Consider the following 24,446-nt stretch of genomic DNA (forward strand, 5'->3'; position numbering starts at 1 on the left):
GGGCTCCCTTCCCCTCCTGTATCGGTTACTGATTGCTTTATATGTTACTCCTTGTAGAGTGTAAGCTCTTTTGGGCAGGGCTCTCTTCCCCTCCTGTATTGGTTACTGATTGCTTTATATGTTACTCCTTGTAGAGTGTAAGCTCTTTTGGGCAGGGCTCCCTTCCCCTCCTGTATCGGTTACTGATTGCTTTATATGTTACTCCTTGTAGAGTGTAAGCTCTTTTGGGCAGGGCTCTCTTCCCCTCCTGTATCGGTTACTGATTGCTTTATATGTTACTCTGTATGCCCAATGTATGAAACCCACTTATTGTACAGCGCTGCGGGGTATGTTGGCGCTTTATAAATAAATGTTAATAATAAGGTTATTAAAGGGAAGAGAAGCGGAGGTGAGGGGGGCGCCATTCCCAATCTGCTCAGACAGAGGGCAGCGTTGAGCCACAGTGAGCTCTGGTTAAACCGACAGCTCCGGCCGCCACAGCCTGGTTTCATGACATCATTAATCTTCACATGACACAAGCGGCGTGTAACGTGAGTGACAGAAACCAGCATTCCCTTATCCAACTGTCACCCTAATGCTTGTCACTTGGCTTAACCCCTTCCGCTGCTCCAAACGCGCGGATGAACAGCGAATAGGAACCCAGAACTTGTATTATTCGACAAAGTCATTATAGAAATTGTTAAATCGATCCCAGAAATAAAAGAAATCACAAAAACGTAAATATTAGAACATTTTATAAACGCAGATTGTTATCTCTACCCACATGCGGGGGTCATTCACATTCACTTAATGGTTTAGTAAAAATGACACATTAACATAAAAAAAATAGTCCGTTATTAACCCATTATCGTTCGGTCAGAACATTCCTCGTGCATTAATGTCACCCAGGCCGTTAAGGGGTTAAACTCCCAAGGTCACCTTTTTAACGACCTCTATGGGGTTCAGGCAAGTTATAGAAATCAACATCAAAACCCAAAGAATGGAACATTCCACACATTTACCCAGAATGCACCTTGGAAAACAGGATTTTTTAAAAAAAATAATCATTTTTCAAAGAATTTGATTTTTGCGGGGGCAACAACTGGGTTAGAATAGAACCCCCCAAACATCAGCCATTCATGTTTTATTTCAAACCATGATTTTAAATTCAATTTGAAATTTTTTTAAACAAAGTTCAATTTTAAAAATTTTGTAAAAATGAATAGAAAATGTTTTTTTTTTTTTTAATGGGAGGTTTAATAACAGCCAAATGCAGGCAGAGCAATAGGTCTGTACCTGCCCAGAGCCCCCACCCACCTGCGCCAGATGCTGCCCGACTTCCCCCGCCAAAAATCTCTTAATGATATTGTGGTTGGAAATGTTTCCCCCCCCCCAGGAAAATTCTCATTAAAAAGTTTACAAAGAGCCAAAAAACAAGAAAAAAAATAACCCTTTGGCGGAGGCGCAAGCATTGATAAAGTCATATATATATATAATATAAAGGGGCTCATTATCTAGTGGGACTCAGGTATCAGGTGGGGGGGATTCAGGATTTAATTTGTAAGAAAAAATTTGGTGAAAATTTAAGAGACAATTAAAAAAATAATTGGGCAGATATTAAAATCAACAAAGATGCAGATCTATAGAATCTCCGGTCCCTCCCGCGGCATGGAACGTACCGACCTCGGCTGCTGCGGAACAGCTTTGGCTAAGGGGGGGCTTATGTACACAAATGCCTCCCCTCCGGGGGTCCATCGAGATTGTATTATATTATAAAAATAAATAAAAATAAAATATTATATTATACAGGTGTGGGATCCTTTATCCGCATTACGGGAAGGCAGACTCCATTCTAATCAAATAATTCACATTTTAAACAAATATTTCCCTTCTCCGTAATAATAATACTTTGTACTTGGTCCCAACTGAGGTATAATTACCCCTTATTGGGGGCAGAACAGCCCTATTGGGTTTATTTAATGGTTAAATGATTCCCTTTTCTCTGTAATAATAAAACAGTACCTGTACTTGATCCCAACTAAGATATAATTACCCCTTATTGGGGCAGAACAGCCCTATTGGGTTTATTTAATGGTTAAATGATTCCCTTTTCTCTGTAATAATAAAACAGTACCTGTACTTGATCCCAACTAAGATATAATTACCCCTTATTGGGGCAGAACAGCCCTATTGGGTTTATTTAATGGTTAAATGATTCCCTTTTCTCTGTAATAATAAACAGTACCTGTACTTGATCCCAACTAAGATATAATTACCCCTTATTGGGGGCAGAACAGCCCTATTGGGTTTATTTAATGGTTAAATGATTCCCTTTTTCTCTGTAATAATAAAACAGTACCTGTACTTGATCCCAACTAAGATATAATTACCCCTTATTGGGGGCAGAACAGCCCTATTGGGTTTATTTCATGGTTAAATGATTCCCTTTCTCTGTAATAATAAAACAGTACCTGTACTTGATCCCAACTAAGATATAATTACCCCTTATTGGGGGCAGAACAGCCCTATTGGTTTATTTCATGGTTAAATGATTCCCTTTTCTCTGTAATAATAAAACAGTACCTGTACTTGATCCCAACTAAGATATAATTACCCCTTATTGGGGCAGAACAGCCCTATTGGGTTTATTTCATGGTTAAATGATTCCCTTTTCTCTGTAATAATAAAACAATACCTGTACTTGATCCCAACTAAGATATAATTACCCCTTATTGGGGCAGAACAGCCCTATTGGGTTTATTTAATGGTTAAATGATTCCCTTTTCTTTGTAATAATAAAACAGTACCTGTACTTGATCCCAACTAAGATATAATTACCCCTTATTGGGGGCAGAACAGCCCTATTGGGTTTATTTCATGGTTAAATGATTCCCTTTTCTCTGTAATAATAAAACAGTACCTGTACTTGATCCCAACTAAGATATAATTACCCCTTATTGGGGGCAGAATAATATTTATTGTTTAAATAGAATGGAGATCCAAATTACAGAAAGATCCCTTATCCAGAAACCGACAGGTCTGGATAATGGGTCCCATACCTGTATATTAATGTGTCTATTTGTATAAAAATGTGACATAAAGCCGCCGCTCTGTGATACAATGGGGGGGTGTGAAAAATATAAATTTCTATTATCAAAAAATGTCAAATATAAAAATTAATAAATTACAAAAATATCTAAAATCAATAATTGTAAAGATTCCTGAGTAAATATATAAACAAATAAATAAAAATGATATGAAATTATTGGACAAATATTGGCTTTAATATTGGGGGGGGGGACTTTCTCTAATTTTATATTGTAATGGAAATTTTATTTAAGAAATGTAAAAACAAGAAAGTTTAGTTTAGAAAAGAATAAAATCTGCCCCATAAATTGGGTTTGTAGAATTTCTGATCCATTTGGGAAATGATAAAAGGAGCGGTGGGTGCGCCCCCCCCCCCGCGGGTCCGGGGTTTGGGAGATTCCATTGGTCTCAGGTGGAATAATGATATATATATAGAGAGAGAGAAAGAGAGAAACGAATAGCACAGTCCTGGGTTGGGTCGGTACCTACCTGATCTGAACTTGTTCCGGATCAATATGGAGTGTTCGGAACCCAGGAGAGTCATGTTGGGGCGCAATCCGGCGGGTCGGGGTTAATGCTTTACCTCACACAGTGAATCCCGGGGTGAAACCATGAGGAAGAGCCAGAGGGGGGAGATTTGACATCCACTGGGGGGGGGGCTGTTAGTGGTGCAGCCCAGGGTGGAAGCTCCAGGCTTTGGGGCAATTTGGTCCCATACGAGTGAATCCAGCGAGGGCTGTGAGTAAATGCTGCTCTCCCAGCTGGGCTGGGGGCTAATGAACTTCCCACAGGAACCTCCCCCCCCCCCCGGACTTTACTACGAGCAGCACCCACAGCTTCTCCCCGGCTCATGTCACTGGCTACACACATCAGTTTGATATCTGATCCTCCTCATCATCGCCGAAACAGCAACCGGCCAATCACTGCGCAGCACAGAGACAGGGGGGGGAGACTGAGCTTCAGCGGGACATTGGGGTCTCTCCCTGCTCTGGGCACTGAGTCTGGGCTACTGTATGGCCTGGGGGGGCTACTGTATGGCCTGGGGGGCTACTGTATGGCCCTGGGGGGGCCTACTGTATGGCCTGGGGGGCTACTGTATGAAGTCTGGGGGCTAGTATGGCCTGGAGCTTACTGTATGCATAAAAAAGAAAAAAAAAAGACACATATATATAGCGATAATACAACATATATAACAAGAACAATATACATAAACTAACATAATATAACACTAAAGGATATGAATATGGCAAACATATATACAAGGGGAGGCTACTGTATGGACCTAGGACGAGCTTACTGTAATAGCCTGAGGGCGATTGTATGGCCTGGGAGCATATTTAATGCCTGAGGGGGCTACATTCATGAGAACAATGGCGGTATGATATGGCCTCGGGAGACTACTGATAGGCCTAAAAAACATATATAGCCTGGGGAAAACATATATACAGGGCTTACGTAATATACATAATAAATATACATAGGGGACAAAAATAAATAAACAATTAGCCTAAAGGGGCAGCCTCCCTGTATGGCTGAAAACCTAGTATACATAGAGAAACTACTTAAAAAATATAGACATAAGAAAGGATACATATAAAATAGACATAAGGGAGCATACAGTAGGCCTAGGGAGGCTACTATTGCCTGAGGGCTACTATATGGCTGGGGCTTACTTATGCCTGAAAAATGAGGGGAGCTACGTATGGTTGGGAGCTACCTCTATGTAGGGGCTCTGTATCTGGAGACATACTGATGCCCTGAGGACTAAACAGTATCGGTGGAGGGGGCTATTAAATAGGAAGACTGGAGCCTTACTTATATGAACACTGGGAAGAAGCATACATAAGTAATGGGCTGAGGGAGAGTAAACAGTATGCCTGGAGGGGCCATACTGAGGGCTAGGTACAACTGTAATCCGAGGGAGCATACAGTAATGGCTGGAGAGTACTGATATAAATAAGCACTAAGGGGGGGCATTACACGATAATGGCTGAGCGACATACCTGCTGGCATGGGGAGGCCTATGTATGGCTGAGGGGGCTACCTGTATGACTGGGCTCTACTAATGAATGGCCATGGGGGGCCAATACTGAATATGCGAAGTGGGGCATACAAGTATGGCTGGGGGGCTTAACGTATGAGACATGAGGGGACCCTACTAATGGTGGGGGCTACTTATGGGCTAGGGGGAGCTACCGTAATGTGGCGCTACATGATTTAATGAACTGGGAGGAGTACCTTTTGACGAGGGGCCTACTGATATGGCATGGGGAGCAATAACCTTAAATGGAAATGGGAGCTACCATATGGCTGGGGGGCTACGTATGACTGGAGGTACCGTATCGAGCTGGTGCTTACCTATGGACCTTGGGAGGGCTACTGTATAGCTAAGAGAGTGGTGGCTACTTATGGGCTGGGGGCTTTTATTATAGTCTCTTATAAGTTAATAAAAAGTTTACATTTATCATTAAACTGCATTTTTTAAAGAAGAAGAATCTCCTGAGAGTGTTGCCAATAATGGCTCTAACTGAACCCCCCCCCACCCTGCTAGCCCAGTAAATACCCTCTCACAGCAATCCTCACACCAATCCTGCCCAGCCCCCCCCCCCGCCCAGTCCAACCCAATGCCAACCTGTAGAACCCATGAAAGGTCACCCATGCAACCAATCAAATATCTTGTTTTCACTCTTCTACACTGCAAGCCGAACTGAAAAAAACTCCCCGTGATAGTTTCTATTGTACTGCCCAGTGCAAATTTGCCCCCAGTGTACTATACAGTAATGAGCCATGACTTCAATGTTCAAGCAAGAGACACGCGTATACGGAGTGCACTTTATTTGGTACTTTCCGCCTTCTGTTTGCTCCTCTGCCCAGGGAGTTTCAGGGTGCTGCCACCTTAGTTAAAGTTTCCCTGGCAGCCCTTCCCTGCCCAACTCAGCCCTCCTACTGCGCCAAACATACAGCCCCCCCATGCCATCATGCCCCTCCCTGCCCAACTCAGCCCCTCCCTGCGCCAACTCAGACCCCTCTCTGCGCCAAACCAGCCCCTCCCCGCCAACATCACACCCCCCTCCCCGCACGACCAACTCACCCCATCTCAGCTGCAAACTCACCCCCCATGCAGCCAACTCAGCCCCTCTCTGACAAAAACAAACAAACTCAAAGCACCCATCCCTGCGCCCAAACCAGCCCCTCCCCGCAAGCACAACTCAGCCCCTCCACCGTGCAACTCAGCCCCTCTCTGCGCCAACTCACCCCTCCCTGCGCCAACATCAGCCCCACACCTGCCGCCAACCTCAGCCCCCTCTCTGCGCCAACTCAAGACCCCCTTCCACCGCCCAATCACCCCATCTCCCAGACAACTCAGCCCACATACAAACACACATACCCAAACTACCAACACCATCCGTCCAACTCAGCCCCTCCCTGCACCTACCACACAACACACCTACCAGAAACTGCCAGCTAGAACCCAGTCAAGAAAGAGAATGGGTAGCAGTTAGTTTAGGGGACGGGTGCAGTAGCAGTTACTAGTAGTGGGGCGTGTGAGTACAGTTTGTGATTGGGCGTGCTGGTAGCAGTTAGTGATTTAGGGCCACGGTGAGGGGCATAGCAGGTTAGTATTAGGGGACGCGTGGTAGCACTGTTAGTTGATTAGGACCGGTGGTAGCAGGTTAAGTGCATTAGCGGATGGTGGTAGCAGTTATGCTTAGGGAAGGGTGGTAGCACGTTATATTAGGGGGCGTGTAGCAGGTAGTGTATTTAGGCACGGGGGGGTAGCAGGTTTCAGTATAGCGGCGGACGGGTGCCGGGTAGCGGATACGTATTAGGCACGGTGAGTAGCAGGTTAATGATTTAGGGCACGGTGGCTAGCCACATTATCATTAGGGCAACGGTGGTAGCAGGTTAGTGATTAGGGGGCGGGGTGCGTAGCAGTTATTGATTAGGACGTTGGTAGCAGGTTACAGTGATTAGGGGCAGTGCTCCGTTAGCAGGTAGTGATTAGGACGGTGGTAGGCAGGGTTAGTGTTAAGCCGGTGGTAGCAGATTGATTAGGCGTGGTAGCAGGTTATGATTAGGGGACGTGTGACAGTAGTGTTAGCGGGTGGTGCAGCAGTGTAGTATTAGGCGGTGGATACAGTTAGTATTAGGGCGGTGGTAGCAGGTTAGTGATTAGGGAAGGCCGGGGGTGTAGCAGGTTATTGATTAGGGCGGGTGAGTAGCAGGTTAGTATTAGCGGTCTGGTAGCAGGTATATTAGGCGTGGGTGCAGGTTATGATTAGGGACGGTGGTACGCAGGTTAGTATAGGCACGTGTGGGTAGCAGGTTAGTGATAGGACGTGCGTTAAGCAGTTACTATTAATGGCGCGACGTAGTTAGCAGTTAGTTGATTAGGGGGGCGGGTGGGTAGCAGGTTATGATTAGGACGTCGTGGTAGCGGGTTAGTGAATTAAGCCGGGTGGGTAGAGGTTAGTTGATTTAGGGCAGCGGTGGTAGAGTTAGTGATTGGGACGGGTGGTAGCGGTTATCATTAAGGGACGGGGTGGGTAGCCATTAGTGATTAGGCGTGGTAGCAAGTTATGATAGGGGCGGGTGAGGTAGCAGTTAATGATTAGAGCGGTCGTGTTAGAGTTAGTGATTAGGGGCGATAGAGAGAGATTAGGGGACGGCGGTAGCAGGTAGTATTTAGGGGGGCCGGAGTAGCAGGTTTAGTGATTAGGGGGACGCGAGTAGGAGGTTAGTTGATTGGGGGCGGGCGAGTAGCAGTTAGCTGATTAGGACGGACGGTAGCAGGTTAGTGATTAGGGGCGTGGTAGAGGTAGGTTCAGGGGCACGCGTGATCGTACAGGTAGTGATTAGGCCGGTAGTGTTCGTAGCGGTCAGTGATCTAGGGGGGCGGCGGATACAGGTAGCTGACTTAGACGGTGAGTAGCAGTACTGATTGGTCGCGGGTGGGACATATGACCAACCTGAGGTATATAAAGAGGGGCACGGTGGAGCAGTTAGATTAGGGTACGGTGGGAGCAGTATGAATTAGGACGTGTGGGGTAGCAGAGTTATATATAGGGGCACGGTGAAAAAAAAAAAAAGTAGACAGTTAAGTGCAGGTATACTGACAGATATTGGCACACCACTGATATCTATAGCACTCATTCCATATACATATATGGCTAATTCAGTCTTTTTAGAAAGCAAAAAAAAGACAAATTTCTCCAAAAAAAACATATCCCAACTGTTACCCAGATTTGCCATCCATTTGCCCCCCGAGTACTGGCTCCCAACATACCCTCAATACCCCAAGGGAAAAAACCAGCAGCTTTCTGCCCCAAAGGGGCAGAGCACAAAGATGACCAACAGATTACACACACATAAAAAAAACAAAATATCAAATTCATAAATGAGCTCAGCGTCGGCCTCACACAGAAGGAATGTGCCCTTTAAATTGTACCGGCGAGTGGCTAAACGTCCCCCCTACTCCTGCACCCCCAAAAGGGATCTATAATAAACTGCAATGGGTAATGGGTGGCACTGGGGGGGGGGGGGGTTATTCTATCAGAATGCAGCACCATAGCCAATGACATTGCTTGATTTATGCACTGCATTCAGCATCAGCCAATGGTGTCCTGCCTCTACAGCGCCTCCTCTGGGCAATGTGTCACTAGAAAGGTGTGTCATGTGACTTATTTTTATTAGAGTCGGAGCTGCCATACTGCTTTTCTGGCCACAGAAATAAAGGCAGAACGCTTGTTTTTCCTTGCAGAGCAATAACATTGGGAAGGATCCTCTCTCAGGACTGGGGGTGCCCTTGTACCTTCAATTTTCTAAATCTTTAACCCTTATAGCCCCCCCCGTTCTTTCCATGCCCCCCCCATAAAGACTACACATCCCCAAACATTCCTGGAGTACAAAGCTTGGGATGTGATGGCGAGGGTGTCGCGTGCCCGGGCACAACGGGCGCTATTGTTAGCAGGCAGTCGGGTGCCAGCGCTGCCATCTGATTAATACCTGCAGCTGTTTGTGGGGGATCTCAGTAATTTCAGGCGCCTATTGGCCAATAACCTGTGGGCACATTCACTCCACAAAAACAAACAAACCAGCAATGGGGAAATTACTAACCACAAGTATTTCACTGAGCCGCTCGCATCGTGATGTAACAGCTGAATGAGACTGCTCTGCTGCCCGCTGTACCCACTGTATCTGCTGTACCCACTATCTACTGTACCCACTGCACCCACTGTACCCACTGTATCTGCTGTACCCGCTGTACCCACTGTATCTGCTGTACCCACTGCACCCACTGTATCCACTGTACCCACTGTATCTGCTGTACCCACTGTATCTGCTGTACCCGCTGTACCTACTGTATCTGCTGTACCCACTGCACCCTCTGTACCCTCTGTATCCACTGTACCAACTGTACCCGCTGTACCCAGGGCCCATTGCTTCACTCCTAATCCCCACCCTGAGCGCAACTAACTGTCCTGTTGTGTGGCACTGACCCAACCCCCATTGGCACGCCCGCACTGAACCAACCCCCACTGGCACGCCCGCACTGTCCCAACCCCCACTGGCACGCCCGCACTGAACCAACCCCCACTGGCACGCCCGCACTGACCCAACCCCCACTGGCACGCCCGCACTGTCCCAAACCCCACTGGCACGCCCGCACTGACCCGACCCCCACTGGCACGCCCGCACTGACCCAACCCCCACTGGCACGCCCACACTGACCCAAACCCCACTGGCACGCCCGCACTGACCCGACCCCCACTGGCACGCCCGCACTGTCCCAACCTCCACTGGCACGCCCGCACTGACCCAACCCCCACTGGCACGCCCGCACTGACCCAACCCCCACTGGCACGCCCGCACTGACCCTGAATTGTGCTTAGTACAGGGGAATCCCTATGTGCCATAGTTTTATGGTATCTCTCTGTACAGGCTATGAGCAAACTTAGGGGGCTGTTCCTGCTGAATTGTGCTTAGTACAGGGGAATCCCTATGTGCCATAGTTTTATGGTATCTCTCTGGGCTATCTAGGGGCTGTTCCTGTGAATTGTGCTATACAGGGGAATCCCTATGTGCCAAGTTTATTGGTATCTCCTGTACAGGCTATGGGCAAACTTAGGGGGCTGTTCCTGCTGAATTGTGCTTAGTACAGGGGAATCCCTATGTGCCATAGTTATGTATCTCTCTGTTACAGGCTATGAGCAAACTTAGGGGCTGTTCCTGCTGAATTGTGCTTAGTTTACAGGGGAATCCCTATGTGCCATAGTTTTATGGTATCTCTCTGTACAGGCTATGAGCAAACTAGGGGGCTGTTCCTGCTGAATTGTGCTTAGTACAGGGAATCCCTATGTGCCATAGTTTTATGGTATCTCTCGTACAGGCTATGAGCAAACTTAGGGGGCTGTTCCTGCTGAATGCTTAGCTACGGGGAATCCCTATGTGCCATAGTTTATGGTATCTCTCTGTACAGGCTATGAGCAACTTAGGGGCTGTTCCTGCTGAATTGTGCTTAGTACAGGGGAATCCCTATGTGCCATAGTTTTATGGTATCTCTCTGTACAGGCTATGGGCAAACTTAGGGGGCTGTTCCTGCTGAATTGTGCTTAGTACAGGGGAATCCCTATGTGCCATAGTTTTATGGTATCTCTCTGTACAGGCTATGAGCAAACTTAGGGGGCTGTTCCTGCTGAATTGAATCACTTGATGGCTGCAGGTTGGGGCAGGGGAGCACAGATACAGTAAGTATAACACTATGTCAGTGACACATGAAGCTCAGGGATTGTTTATAGAAGCCCCGAGGTTCCTGCGCTGCACATAAGAGACTCTCGGAGGGGACGCGGCTGCTCCATAAGGACAGGATCTCACTTATGATTGTTGGACATTTGTCTTGTGCTTAAACCCCATTACAGAGAAATGACTGGGGGGGGCAGGAAGGGGGGGGGGGTCACAGGAGGATGAAACTGTGCAGAACGATCAGGCTTTCTGTGTCTGTGTCAGCCCGGGCTAAATCCATCCATAAATCATATGAGCAGCGAAAAAAATGAACATTTCTGATAAATTTGAGTCCAGGTCCCCAAGGGAATGCAAGATAAATAGGCGAGATTGCAGAGCATTATAAGATATTATAGATTTATATAAAATTAAGTGAAAAAAACCTGTTTGCCTTGTACCAGAATTAAAGGGAAATTCCATTTGTAAATAGTGTCATAAAAAACATAATTACAAGGAAAATGACAAATTTTCTTCTGACTCTGTCCCTTGTCCAAGTCTGGGAATAACCCGGCCGCCGCTACATTGTTTCAGGAGTCAGAGCCAGCAGTGCAGAGAATATAAGCAGCCGGCAGTGCTGTCAGTACCAAACCCAGAGAAAATGGCTGAATTGCTCTGAGAATTCTGCTAAATCCGAATTTGGCTAGTACCACAAGCTCCAAATACGTAGCAAGGGGTTGGTTCTGTCCAATAGGAAGGAAACGAGGACGGTCCGTTAGTGAATGAGCCCCACTGACTGCAGAGCAGGCACCTTGACTTTAAGTGGGGAGTCAGGTATGAAATGAGGCCCAGGGTAATGAATTGGGGGTGCATCAGGGAGAGGGGGTCGGGTATGAAATGAGGCCCAGGGTAATGAATTGGGGGTGCATCAGGGAGAGGGGGTCGGGTATGAAATGAGGCCCAGGGTAGTGAATTGGGGGTGCATCAGAGAGAGAGAGTTGGGTATGAAATGAGGCCCAGGGTAATGAATTGGGGGTGCATCAGAGAGAGAGAGTCGGGTATGAAATGAGGCCCAGGGTAATGAATTGGGGGTGCATCAGGGAGAGGGGGTCGGGTATGAAATGAGGCCCAGGTAGTGAATGGGGGTGCATCAGGGAGAGGGGTCGGGTATGAAATGAGCCAGGTAGTGAATTGGGGGTGTCAGAGAGAGAGAGTTGGTATGAATGAGCCCAGGGTAGTGAATTGGGGGTGCATCAGAGAGAGAGAGTCGGGTATTGATATGAGGCCCAGGGGTAATGATTGGGGGTGCATCAGAGAGAGAGAGCTCGGGTATGAAATGAGGCCCAGGGTAATGAATTGGGGGTGCATCAGAGAGAGAGAGTCGGGTATGAAATGAGGCCCAGGGTAATGAATTGGGGGTGCATCAGGGAGAGGGGGTCGGGTATGAAATGAGGCCCAGGGTAATGAATTGGGGGTGCATCAGAGAGAGAGAGTCGGGTATGAAATGAGGCCCAGGGTAATGAATTGGGGTGCATCAGGGAGAGGGGGTCGGGTATGAAATGAGGCCCAAGGGTATGAATTGGGGGTGCATCAGAGAGAGAGAGTTGGTTGAAATGAGGCCCCAGGGTAATGAATTGGGGTGCATCAGAGAGAGAGAGTCGGGTATGAAATGAGGCCCAGGGTAATGAATTGGGGGTGCATCAGGAGAGGGGGTCGGGTATGAAATGAGGCCCAGGTAGTGAATTGGGGGTGCATCAGGGAGAGGGGTCGGGTATGAAATGAGGCCCAGGGTAGTGAATTGGGGGTGCATCAGAGAGAGAGAGTGGTATGAAATGAGGCCCAGGGTAGTGAATTGGGGGTCATCAGAGAGGAGAGAGGTCGGGTATGAATATGAGCCCAAGGTAATGAATGGGGGCTGCATCAGAGAGAGAGAGTCGGGTATGAAATGAGGCCAGGTAATAGAATTGGGGTGCACAGAGAGAGGGCGTGGTATGAAATGAGCCCAGGGTAATGAATTGGGGGTGCATCAGAGAGAGAGAGTCGGGTATGAAATGAGGCCCAGGTAATGAATGGGGGTGCATCAGAGAGAGAGAGTCGGGTATGAAAGAGGCCCAGGGTAATGAATTGGGGGTGCATCAGAGAGAGAGAGTCGGGTATGAAATGAGGCCCAGGGTAATGAATTGGGGGTGCATCAGAGAGAGGGGTCGGGTATGAAATGAGGCCCAGGGTAAGTAATTGGGGCTGCATCAGAGAGAGGGGTCGGTATGAAATGAGGCCCAGGAGTAATTGGGGGCAATCAGAGAGAGGGGTCGGGTATGAAATGAGGCCCAGGGTAGTGAATTGGGGGTGCATCAGAGAGAGGGGGTCGGGTATGAAATGAGGCCCAGGGTAGTGAATTGGGGGTGCATCAGAGAGAGGGGGTCGGAGTTACCCCACTGTTTAGGGTAGGGGTGATAATGGCACTCGGATTCCACACAGCAGGGAGCAGTCTCGTGAAATGCGATTCTCCATTGGAAATAATGGGAACAACTGGAAATGCTGGATTTGGAGGGAGATTCCATGAATGAGAGACACTGGGGGTTACAGTGAGTGTGGGGGGGGGGGTGAGTGGCGCTGCCATGTTATCTCTTGCACAGCTCAGTCTGTTGCACTCTCACATTCTATTTATTTACTTGCGGCTTCTACTGTCCCCTCCCCGGCGCGTCTCCTTTCTCTCAACTCCTTTCTCTCCCCAACTATATATTCAGCTCTTGTGTCCCTTCCATCTTTCCACCCCATGTCTCTCTTCTCTCCCAGACAGTCTCCTTTCTCTGCCCCTCTCTGTATCTTCTCCTTTCTCTGCCCTCGACTCTTCTCTGTATCTTCTCCTTTCTCTGCCCCTCTCTGTATCTTCTCCTTTCTCTGCCCCTCTCTGTATCTTCTCCTTTCTCTGCCCCTCTCTGTATCGTCTCCTTTCTCTGCCCCTCTCTGTATCTTCTCCTTTCTCTGCCCCTCTCTGTATCTTCTCCTTTCTCTGCCCCTCTCTGTATCTTCTCCTTTCTCTGCCCCTCTCTGTATCTTCTCCTTCTTCTGCCCCTCTCTCTTCTTCCTTTCTCTGCCCTCCCCTCTCTGTATCTTCTCCTTTCTCTGCCCTCGACTCCTCTTCTGTACTTCTCCTTTCTCTGCCCCTCTCTGTTATCTTCTCCTTTCTCTGCCCCTCTCTGATCTTCTCTTTTTCTCTGCCCTCTCTGATTCTTCTCCTTTCTCTGCCCCTCTCTGTATCTTCTCCTTTACTCGCCCCTCTCTGTATTCTTCTCCTTTCTCTGCCCTCTCTGTATCTCTCCTTTCTCTGCCCTCTCTGTATCTTCTCCTTTTCTGCCCCTCTGTATCTTCCTCTTTCTCCTCTCTGTATCTTCTCCTTTCTCTGCCCCCTCTCTGTATCTTCCCCTTTCTCTGCCCCTCTCTATATCTTCTCTTTCTCTGCCCCTCTCTATATCTTCTCCTTTCTCTGCCCTCTCTGTATCTTCTCCTTTCTCTGCCCTCAACTCTTCTCTGTATCTTCTCCTTTCTCTGCCCCTCTCTGTATCTTCTCCTTTCTCTGCCCCTCTCTGTATCTTCTCCTTTCTCTGCCCCTCTCTGTATCTTCCCCTTTCTCTGCCCCTCTCTGTATCTTCTCCTTTCTCTGCCCCTCTCTGTATCTTCCCCTTTCTCTGCCCCTCTCTATATCTTCTCCTTTCTCTGCCCCTCTCTATATCTTCCCCTTTCTCTGCCCCTCTCTGTATCTTCTCCTTTCTCTGCCCTCAACTCTTCTCTGATCTTCTCCTTTCTCTTTCTGCCCCTCTCTGTATCTTCTCCTTTCTCTGCCCTCTCTTGTATCGTCTCCTTTCTCTGCACCTCTCTGTATCTTCTCCTTTCTCTGCCCCTCTCTGTTCGTCCCCTTTTCTCTGCCCCTCTCTGTATCTCTCCTTTTCTCTGCCCCTCTCTGTATCGTCTCCTTTCTCTGCCCCTCTCTGTATCTTCTCCTTTCTCTGCCCCTCTCTGTATCTTCTCCTTTCTCTGCCCCTCTCTGTATCTTCTCCTTTCTCTGCCCCTCTCTGTATCTTCTCCTTTCTCTGCCCCTCTCTGTATCGTCTCCTTCTCTGCCCCTCTCTGTATCTCGTATCTCTCTTTCTCTGCCCCTCTCTGTATCTTCTCCTTCTCTGCCCTCTCTGTATCTTCTCCTTTCTCTGCCCCTCTCTGTATCTTCTCCTTTCTCTGCCCCTCTCTGTCTCTGTATCTTCCCTTTCTCTGCCCCTCTCTGTATCTTCTCCTTTCTCTGCCCCTCTCTGTATCTTCTCCTTTCTCTGCCCCTCTCTGTATCTTCTCCTTTCTCTGCCCTCGGCTTTGCTCTGTATCTTCTCCCCTTTGCCACATCTCTTTCACCCAACCTAAGAGCCAGCTCTTCTATCCCTTCCATCTTTCCTCCCAATTTCTTTCTTTCATACCCTGTATGTCTCCTTTCTCTGCCCTCAACTCTTCTCTATTTTCTCCCCTTTTCCAGTTCCTGTCTCTCTAACTCAATATTCAGCTCTTGTATCCCTTCCATATTTCACCCCAATGCCTCTATTTCTTCCCTTCCAGTCTTGTTTCTCTCTTCCCCACCAAACCCTGCTCCTTCCCTTTGTCTCTTTCTCCCTTCCCATTCACTCTATTATCTGTCCCAAACATCTCTCTTCTCACTCACCATGACCTGCCCAGTATCCCCATTCCTAGCTCCTATCTGTTCCTCTAAGGCCAATGGAGAAATAGCAGCATCTCCCCTGAAAAACTGGCACCTGGACAAGCAGTGACACCTCCCAGAAGAAGCCATCGCTGGGGGCCACAATAAAAAGTCCCTTTAATGACAGCAGTTGTACCTATGGCTCAGTCAGTAAGGCTGTTTTCATGGAAACTCTTCTGCAGATCTCAGTTTAGTTAAATATCAGTGGCTAAAATGATGTTCTTACACAAAACATAAAGTTATAATAATTTGAGCAATCCCATGGTCAGTTTCCAGAGATTTATATCAACCACATGCAAAGACTGATCTCCAAAATATCAGGTTTTCTATAGCGGCTCATATGGCCAAGAAAAGCACTAAAGAATGTCCAAAAGTTTTAACATTAAGGTGGATACATCCATTTGTTATCTGGCATTCCTAGCAAAGAGCTTCCATATGGGGCCCAATTTGTAATTAATTAGAAGAAAATGCCTATAAGAACTTGTGTGTGGGACTCTTGGCTACCAAGTCGTTGGTCTCTCCAGACTCAAACATTTAATTTGGTTGCACTTAGGAGGTTATATTGGCTAACAAGAACTTCTGGCCAATGCCTACTCTGTTGTCCAGTCATGTTAGTGAAATTTGGCTGTCCCCCTATAATAGCAAAATGGCACACTCTGTGATGGGAATGGAACACAGGTTTCCAGTATGGAGAAATACAGAAAGATCAGCTCAGCTGCTAAGGTTTGTGGGAAATGGCTGCTCCATATGGTGCTATTGTGTGGCCATATTGAGTGAATGGCCAACAAAAGAACCACAAAGGGGACCTCTCAGCAGAATGGTCATGTTGGGATTACATTCCAGGGTTGATGGGTCTTCTGACAGCCATTTTAACCATATTTTGCACCCCTGCCAAAAATAATCCCATTCCCAAATAGCTGTCCTGGAGGAAGCCACGTGAGACAAAGCACTTTGGTGGCCCTGGTGTCGGCATGGGAGTTTTGGTTCTTGTTCTGTATAAACAAACCCACGGGATATTCAGCATTTCAGCTTTTCCAAAAAAAAAAAACAGCCCTTTTATTCATAAAAGTAGAATAATTGCCCAAGGAGATCAAGAAACTATTGTTCATTTGATGCTGGCAGAGACATCAGGTGCAGCGAGGAACTGGAATCTGCTCCGTGGATGGAATGCAGGCTGAGTTCTTGGAGGGAACATTACAGTTACATTATTTCTACATGATCAGATATGTACTCTCTATATAGTGACAGGATCCATAAAAATCCATATTTTAAGACTGCTGTGGAGTTGTTTCCTTTGCATTGCTGAGCTTCCTTATCTCCATGTTCATTGCAACGGCTGATCCCAATCACAGTCAGAGGGCAAATGGCATTTGGGCATTTTGGGTCCCGTTGCCCTCCAGCACAAAACAAAATACAACCCCTTGTTTCCTGATGGACCCACCGCGTGTGTAACAAACGAGACTCCTCTTTGAGCTTCTTATAATGATTTGGTGCAGTTGATTTAGAGATCCAATAAGGATCTGAGTTGGTTTAGAGCTGACAAAAAGTCCAGAAGGACTGGAGCTCATCTGGGCCACTTCAGAGGAACCAAGACAACCCCTTTCCACCAGGGTTCTAGACCTGATGAAACCCTTTGTTGTGGCTACTTTCACCTGAACTTTAACCCCGGCTTTAGTCATTGGGTTGTCTTTCCAGCTTGGCTGGATTATGGCACAGACCAGTGCAAACCAGGTGTAGCTCAAGTATGGTCAGCCATGTCCAGGTCACAGTCAACACAGGATCTTTAAATGGCTGACCATGCTTCCCTGGATATGGTAGTGGGTACTAGTTGGACTGAGTCCCATGGAAAGCCATGGGGTACGCCACTGCACAATCACAACAGATTCCCACAATGCTTTGCCATTGAACACCAATCTATAACCACACTGTGTCCCCTGCACTCTTGGGAACTGAGCAAGCGTAGGCTCTGCTTCCCCTTTAGTTATGAACCAAATCTGAAAGCCTTCTCTATCTGTTTTAGGAAACTGCCCAGCCCGGACTGGCAATCTATAGACTGTAAAGACCAGCACCTTAGTCAGGGTCTGGACACACGGCACTAGGTGCTCGAGAAAGTTCTGGGTAATAGATGTAAGTGGGTCTTAGGATAGGTCAAGCTAAGTTCATTATGGCTCCTTTTAAGGCTAATGATCTGCCAGTGGTCAAAACGCCCCTACCTACCTGTCCTTGGGCCACAAAACACTCCGGGCTGATTGGGTGCAGTGGCTTTAGTCCTGGAAGTCTTACAGAGGCACAGAACCTGATGAGAACATACCACCGCTATTCATTGGTTCTGTTCTTCTTCTCCTCTTCTGCCCCATGTTGCACCTTTCTCCGCTTGTCTTTGTATGGCCAATAAGTCAATCCTAATTCTCTCCTGACCGGCTTTTCCTTTACAGATATTACATTGGGTCCATTCCTTACCTTCTCGGCCCACAAAGAACCAGTCTGTACAAGAACCAACGAAGATGCTATATACATATAATTAGCACACCGAGAACATTGCACATTAGAACATTGCTCATTGCACTCTAATGAATCAGGGTAGAAAGGGGGAATATTGTGCCGCTATATACAGTCGCATATTGCAGTTGGCTAGACAGACAGCTCTGAAACATGATTGGGCGCCTAGGGAAGGAATGAAATAATGGAGTAATAGGCCGGGGGTATCTCTGGGGAGCAGAATTGGGGGAACCCGCGGTTCTCCTGGCAGCGTAGCCCAGAGGAGAGAGAGTGTCGTGGCCCCTCTGTTCCCTGTCTCCTCTGTGTTCCTACACAAGGCTCTGCCACACTTCATTCCCCCCGTAGTATAAACTGTGGTTATCGCTTCATTTGCAGCATACAAATATTTAGATAAGCAAACCGAGCTTTTGTGGCAGAACTATTTTTATTATTATAGCCGTGGTCATGTTTCCTGAAAAGCCAAGAGCGAGCCCCCCCCCCCCAGCCCTCTCCTCCTGACCTCTCCGAAAACCCAGCCAGCCTGTTTATATAGAATAGAGCCGCGGGCTGAGCCAGTCTGTGTGCCCAGGGGGCTGCCCTTCCACTCACTGTCCGACTGGGGCCCAACACAGAACCCGACACCCGGGGCCCAACTCCCAGCACCCTCTCCCACATCAACTAGATGGACACAGTGCCAATAGGCTAGTTATATAGGCTTACAGTACATATAATTAAGGGCTAATGAGAATAGCCCAACTGGGGCCCACTGGGGTTGGGTGTGTATGGGTACATAATGTTAAATATGGTACTGGCCATAAGCACAGGTCCAAAACCAGAGATTCCAAATCTAGGTACTGGTAACTCTATTTGGCAAACAATATGGCAGCTCTCACTTTCATTTCTAAATACAAATGTACAGAGAAGGAATGTTCTGGGCACACAATAAGCTGTACTGTCTAAGGGAAACACTGTGGCACCTCCTACCCATATGTATAAATACAAATATACAGAGAAGGAATGTTCTGGGCACACAATAAGCTGTACCCCCATACTGTACTGTCTAAGGGAAACACTATGGCACCTCCTACCCATATGTATAAATACAAATATACAGAGAAGGAATGTTCTGGGCACACAATAAGCTGTACCCCCATACTGTACTGTCTAAGGGAAACACTATGGCACCTCCTACCCATATGTATAAATACAAATATACAGAGAAGGAATGCTCTGGGCACACAATAAGCTGTACCCCCATACTGTACTGTCTAAGGGAAACACTATGGCACCCCATACCCATATGTATAAATACAAATATACAGAGAAGGAATGTTCTGGGCACACAATAAGCTGTACCCCCATACTGTACTGTCTAAGGGAAACACTATGGCACCCCATACCCATATGTATAAATACAAATATACAGAGAAGGAATGCTCTGGGCACACAATAAGCTGTACCCCCATACTGTACTGTCTAAGGGAAACACTATGGCACCTCCTACCCATATGTATAAATACAAATATACAGAGAAGGAATGTTCTGGGCACACAATAAGCTGTACCCCCATACTGTACTGTCTAAGGGAAACGCTATGGCACCTCCTACCCATATGTATAAATACAAATATACAGGGAAACAATATGGCAGATGCCTCAGATGATTTAGGTGATGCTCATGTATAACTGACCCCAACAGAAATTAATCTATGAACTATAAGAGCATTTTTTTGTATTAATTAATTAATTAATCTATGAACTATAATAGCATTTTTTTGTCACTAATAATTTTTGTATTACCCATCAGACCACAGACCCCCGGCCACACTCCTGCGCCCCTCATAGTTTAAAAGGTTACGGTTTAAGGCCTCATAAACCAGTCATTGCTTATATGCTTGGGATTTACTGGGGTATTACAGTAAATCTGTCTCCATGCACACTGACCAGACATCCGCTGGTTGGTTTACGTTACTGGGTCTGGGGGGGACCATTCTCCTGGTCTGCAGAATAACACGGGTCATCTGTAGGGAACACGGATGGGAAGTGTCTGTGATTTTTTAAGGACCCCCATTTCCTGAAGGTTCTTCCAGGATGTCTGTGTATATTACTGGTTGGTCTGGTCGCTGGACTGGACAGATGGATGTTAGGGATGAGTGTCTGGGGGTCTCACAGCAGATTTAAGCCCCCGGTGTTAAGATGACCATACACACAAAGCTGTTAGTGCTGGGTAAAATCATCTATTGAGTGTATTTGCCCTCATTCTAGTCACACAATTGGTGGAGCCAGATTAGACTGTCTCATTTGTTTGGCCCCCGGGGCCAACAGTCTGATCCCAAGAGGGGCCTATGGGGAGGGGAAAGCTTCAACACTTGGAATTTCATCCATGCCTGGATGTTGAGTTGGGACTAGATATCTAGGAATATCTAGTTGGGTTGGGACTAGATACCTAGGAATATCTAGTTGGGTTGGGACTAGATACCTAGGAATATCTAGTTGGGTTGGGACTAGATACCTAGGAATATCTAGTTGGGTTGGGACTAGATACCTAGGAATATCTAGTTGGGTTGTGACTGGATACCTAGGAATATCTAGTTGGGTTGGGACTAGATACCTAGGAATATCTAGTTGGGTTGGGACTAGATACCTAGGAATATCTAGTTGGGTTGGGACTAGATACCTAGGAATATCTAGTTGGGTTGGGACAAGATATCTAGGAATATCTAGTTGGGTTGGGACTGGATACCTAGGAATATCTAGTTGGGTTGGGACTAGATACCTAGGAATATCTAGTTGGGTTGGGACTAGATACCTAGGAATATCTAGTTGGGTTGGGACTAGATACCTAGGAATATCTAGTTGGGTTGGGACTAGATACCTAGGAATATCTAGTTGGGTTGGGACAAGATATCTAGGAATATCTGGTTGGGTTGGGACTAGATATCTAGGAATATCTAGTTGGGTTGGGACTAGATACCTTGGAGTATCTAGTTGGGTTGGGACTAGATACCTAGGAATATCTAGTTGGGTTGGGACTATATATCTAGGAATATCTAGTTGGGTTGGGACTAGATATCTAGGAATATCTAGTTGGGTTGGGATTAGGTATCTAGTCCCAACCCAACATCAGGTCCGGTGTAAGCAATAATGGGGGTGAACCATAATCAGCCTTCACTCAAGCAAGAAGAGACCTGACTGGGGGCAAGTACATGGTGTTTAGCCACTACTGAGTTATATTCTACAAGTACAAGAGAGGGACCACCTGCTACTTCTCAACCAGCACCCAACCCAGCCTGAAGTCCTCTTCTACTTTATGACCTGTCTCCCCTCTGATGACTTATTTATGGGTGTTGTCAGCCACCGTAGAACAGGGGTCAGCATTAATATTTACCCCTAAGGTCCTGCTTGAAGTTTGGCCTGCTAACTGCCCATACCCCCACCTGAGGTAAATGGGTAAACCAGCAAGACTAATGGGTATGTATGTTACCATAGAGAGACAGAGGGCTGTGAGATGCACATCAGGGGCACAGAAGGCTGAGAGAGAACCAACCAATAAAATCTCATTATTTGGGCCATTCCAGTGGGGCTGCATGAAAGGGCTCCTGGGAGAAGGGACCCTCAGTACCATAAAGCCAGGTTACCATCACCACACAGAGGGCTAGGAGAGGCTATCTATGAAGGAAGGAGCACCTACATAGCTTGGCCAGCAGGAGAGACCTGGACCTTCAGACTGGAAGGAGACATCTCTCTGCAGAGACCGCTGCCAGTTTAAGAGTGTGAGACCTACAGTACAGGCTTATCTACATCTGCTCAAGCCTGCAATGCCTTCTTCTGATGGACTTCTACAGGAAGTAGCACACAACTGACTTCCTAGTGTTCAATTCCCATTAATGATCACAGCCTGGGGGCAGTTATTTTAGTTCCCCCAGAAGACGCTTGTATGTAGGAACCACTCGATCTGCGGGGCCTGTTTGTTGATAAATAACCAGTGAGTTCCCTCTTTCAGGGGTAATTGCCCAGGCCGTTTCAGCTGAAACCCATGAGGTCCCGTAGGGCGGCTGTGTGACTGCGTGGGAGAATGGGCGAGTGGGAATCTCTGGGACTGGCCATTGTTATTCTTAGGAAAATTCCCACTGATTGATTCTCCCAGAGGCCTTTGCTAGATGCCTTTTCCCATATAAACACAGCTGGGGCTCCTATAGTCTGTTGGACTATAATAACCATATATCCCTTCTAGATGTTGGACAGCCAAACCAGGCAAGATCCGATTATTTGCCAACCTGCAGATCTTGTCAGTTTGCAGACCCAAAGGGGGTGTGGCTTACACAACAAGGGCGGGGTTGTGATTAATTGGGTTTAGTGAACCTGTGCCTGACCAACCATAGCCAGAAGGAGCAGGCACACGTTTATAAAGGGGAGTGGCCAGCAGGCATCCGAGGGCAATAAATAACTATGGAGGGGGCGGTACTAGACCCAATTGTGACATCATTTCTGACACCCTTCAACAATGACGGCACCAACTTACCAGCTATGAAAAGGGCAATTCAGCCCATTGTGACGTCAGCATCAAATTGTGATGTCCAACAGCTTCTGGTTTTATAGCATTACTATCAGGGTCGGACTGGGGGTGCAGGGCCCACCAGGGCTCCCATCCCTGGAGCAAGGTATGCGTCAACGGCAGGGGCGCCCGCTGTGCACCCCGAACCCCCCGCGGGGGCCCCCGCCAGACGTCCTCCCCTGAATGTGTGTTTGTGAACGCATCAGGGAAGGACATCGGCAACAAGGTAAGCGCCAACAGAGTCGGGTCTGGGCCACTGGGGCCCACTGGGCAATAACTATGGAGGGGGCAACGTCAGGCAGTACTAGACCCAATTGTGACATCACTTCTGACACCCTTCAACAATGATGGCACCAACTTACCAGCTATGAAACGGGCAATTCGATAAATAATATTACCTTATAAGCAAGAGATTATTTACAGCCCATTGTGACGTCAACATCAAATTGTGATGTCTAACAGCTTCTGGTTTTATAGCATTACAATCAGGGTCGGAATGGGGGGTGCAGGGCCCACCAGTGCTCCCACTGCAGGGGTACACGTCCCCAAACCCCCCCTCAGGGGCCCCCGCCAGACGTCCCCCCCTGAATGTGTGCTTGTGAACGCATCAGAGAAGGACATCGGCAACAAGGAAAGGGCTAACAGAGTCGGGTCTGGGCCACTGGGGCCCAATGGGTATTTTCCCGGTGTCCCGGCGGCCCAGTCCGACCCTGATTACAATCAGTATAGGATTCATATTTATAATTGCTAAGTTCCATGTGTCTTTCCGACACCAAACAACCCCTCAGCAAGGTTCCGACTGCAAGCTCTGTTGGCAAGGACTTGCATACTTCGGCACACAATGCCTAGCGCTGTGGAGTAATCGTCGGGAATGGCGGATACGTTTCGGAGGTGGATCATTGGGAAATAAAAAGTATGGGAACATTCCTCCGTCTATTCATGATTAATGTATCGGCCCTTTGTGTTCCGCGCAAACTAAATAAATTCACGCATTGTTCAAATATTTCCCCCAAAACGTTGCCCCCGAGCTACACTTGGACGTCCCAATTCGGATTTCCTTCACTTACAAGGTTGGATAATGTCGTTAAAATTCCACTCCTCACTTTCCTTATTAATCACGCTCGGAGGCTTCACGTCCTTGTAGCAGCGAGTGTGTTCTTGGCTCGGCGCGTCGGATTCTGTTCCGCAGACGTGCATCAGCCTGTCAGTCAGGGGGGGGGGCCCGCAGCTGCTTCAGGTACTGAAAAACTGTGTCTGAACGATACGACTCCCAACTCTCCAGCCTCTCCCCCATCCCTCTGATAAATAGCCACATAAAACTATGGCACATAGGGATTCCCCTGTACTAAGCACAATTCAGCAGGAACAGCCCCCTAAGTTTGCCCATAGCCTGTACAGAGAGATACCATAAAACTATGGCACATAGGGATTCCCCTGTACTAAGCACAATTCAGCAGGAACAGCCCCCTAAGTTTTCTCATAGCCTGTACAGAGATACCATAAAACTATGGCACATAGGGATTCCCCTGTACTAAGCACAATTCAGCAGGAACAGCCCCCTAAGTTTGCTCATAGCCTGTACAGAGAGATACCATAAAACTATGGCACATAGGGATTCCCCTGTACTAAGCACAATTCAGCAGGAAAAGTCTCCTAAGTTTCCTCATAGCCTGTACAGAGAGATACCATAAAACTATGGCACACAGGGAATCCCCTGTACTAAGCACAATTCAGCAGGAACAGCCCCCTAAGTTTGCTCATAGCCTGTACAGAGAGATACCATAAAACTATGGCACATAGGGATTCCCTTGTACTAAGCACAATTCAGCAGGAACAGCCCCCTAAGTTTGCTCATAGCCTGTACAGAGAGATACCATAAAACTATGGCACA

General features: G+C 47.4%; 1 protein-coding gene across 4 annotated transcripts in view; it reads right to left on the reverse strand.

The window, feature by feature from the left end:
* The window catches only part of myocd (myocardin), a 131,819-nt gene that overhangs the window by 36,871 nt on the left and 70,502 nt on the right, over positions 1-24,446 (reverse strand). For 2 of the 4 annotated variants that reach the window (XM_004918411.4, XM_002935936.5), the window contains exon 1: positions 3,556-3,894. The exons of 1 other annotated variant lie outside the window; for it this stretch is intronic. In XM_004918411.4, the coding sequence (XP_004918468.1) occupies positions 3,556-3,610 (55 nt within the window). In that variant the 5' untranslated portion in view covers positions 3,611-3,894. Of the gene's footprint in view, positions 1-3,555; positions 3,896-24,446 lie in introns of those variants that run through there. One more of the 4 variants, XM_012952787.3, reaches the window with a different exon arrangement.

This window comes from Xenopus tropicalis, chromosome 10 (genome assembly GCF_000004195.4).
Source record: "Xenopus tropicalis strain Nigerian chromosome 10, UCB_Xtro_10.0, whole genome shotgun sequence".
Classification (NCBI taxonomy): Eukaryota; Metazoa; Chordata; class Amphibia; order Anura; family Pipidae; genus Xenopus; species Xenopus tropicalis.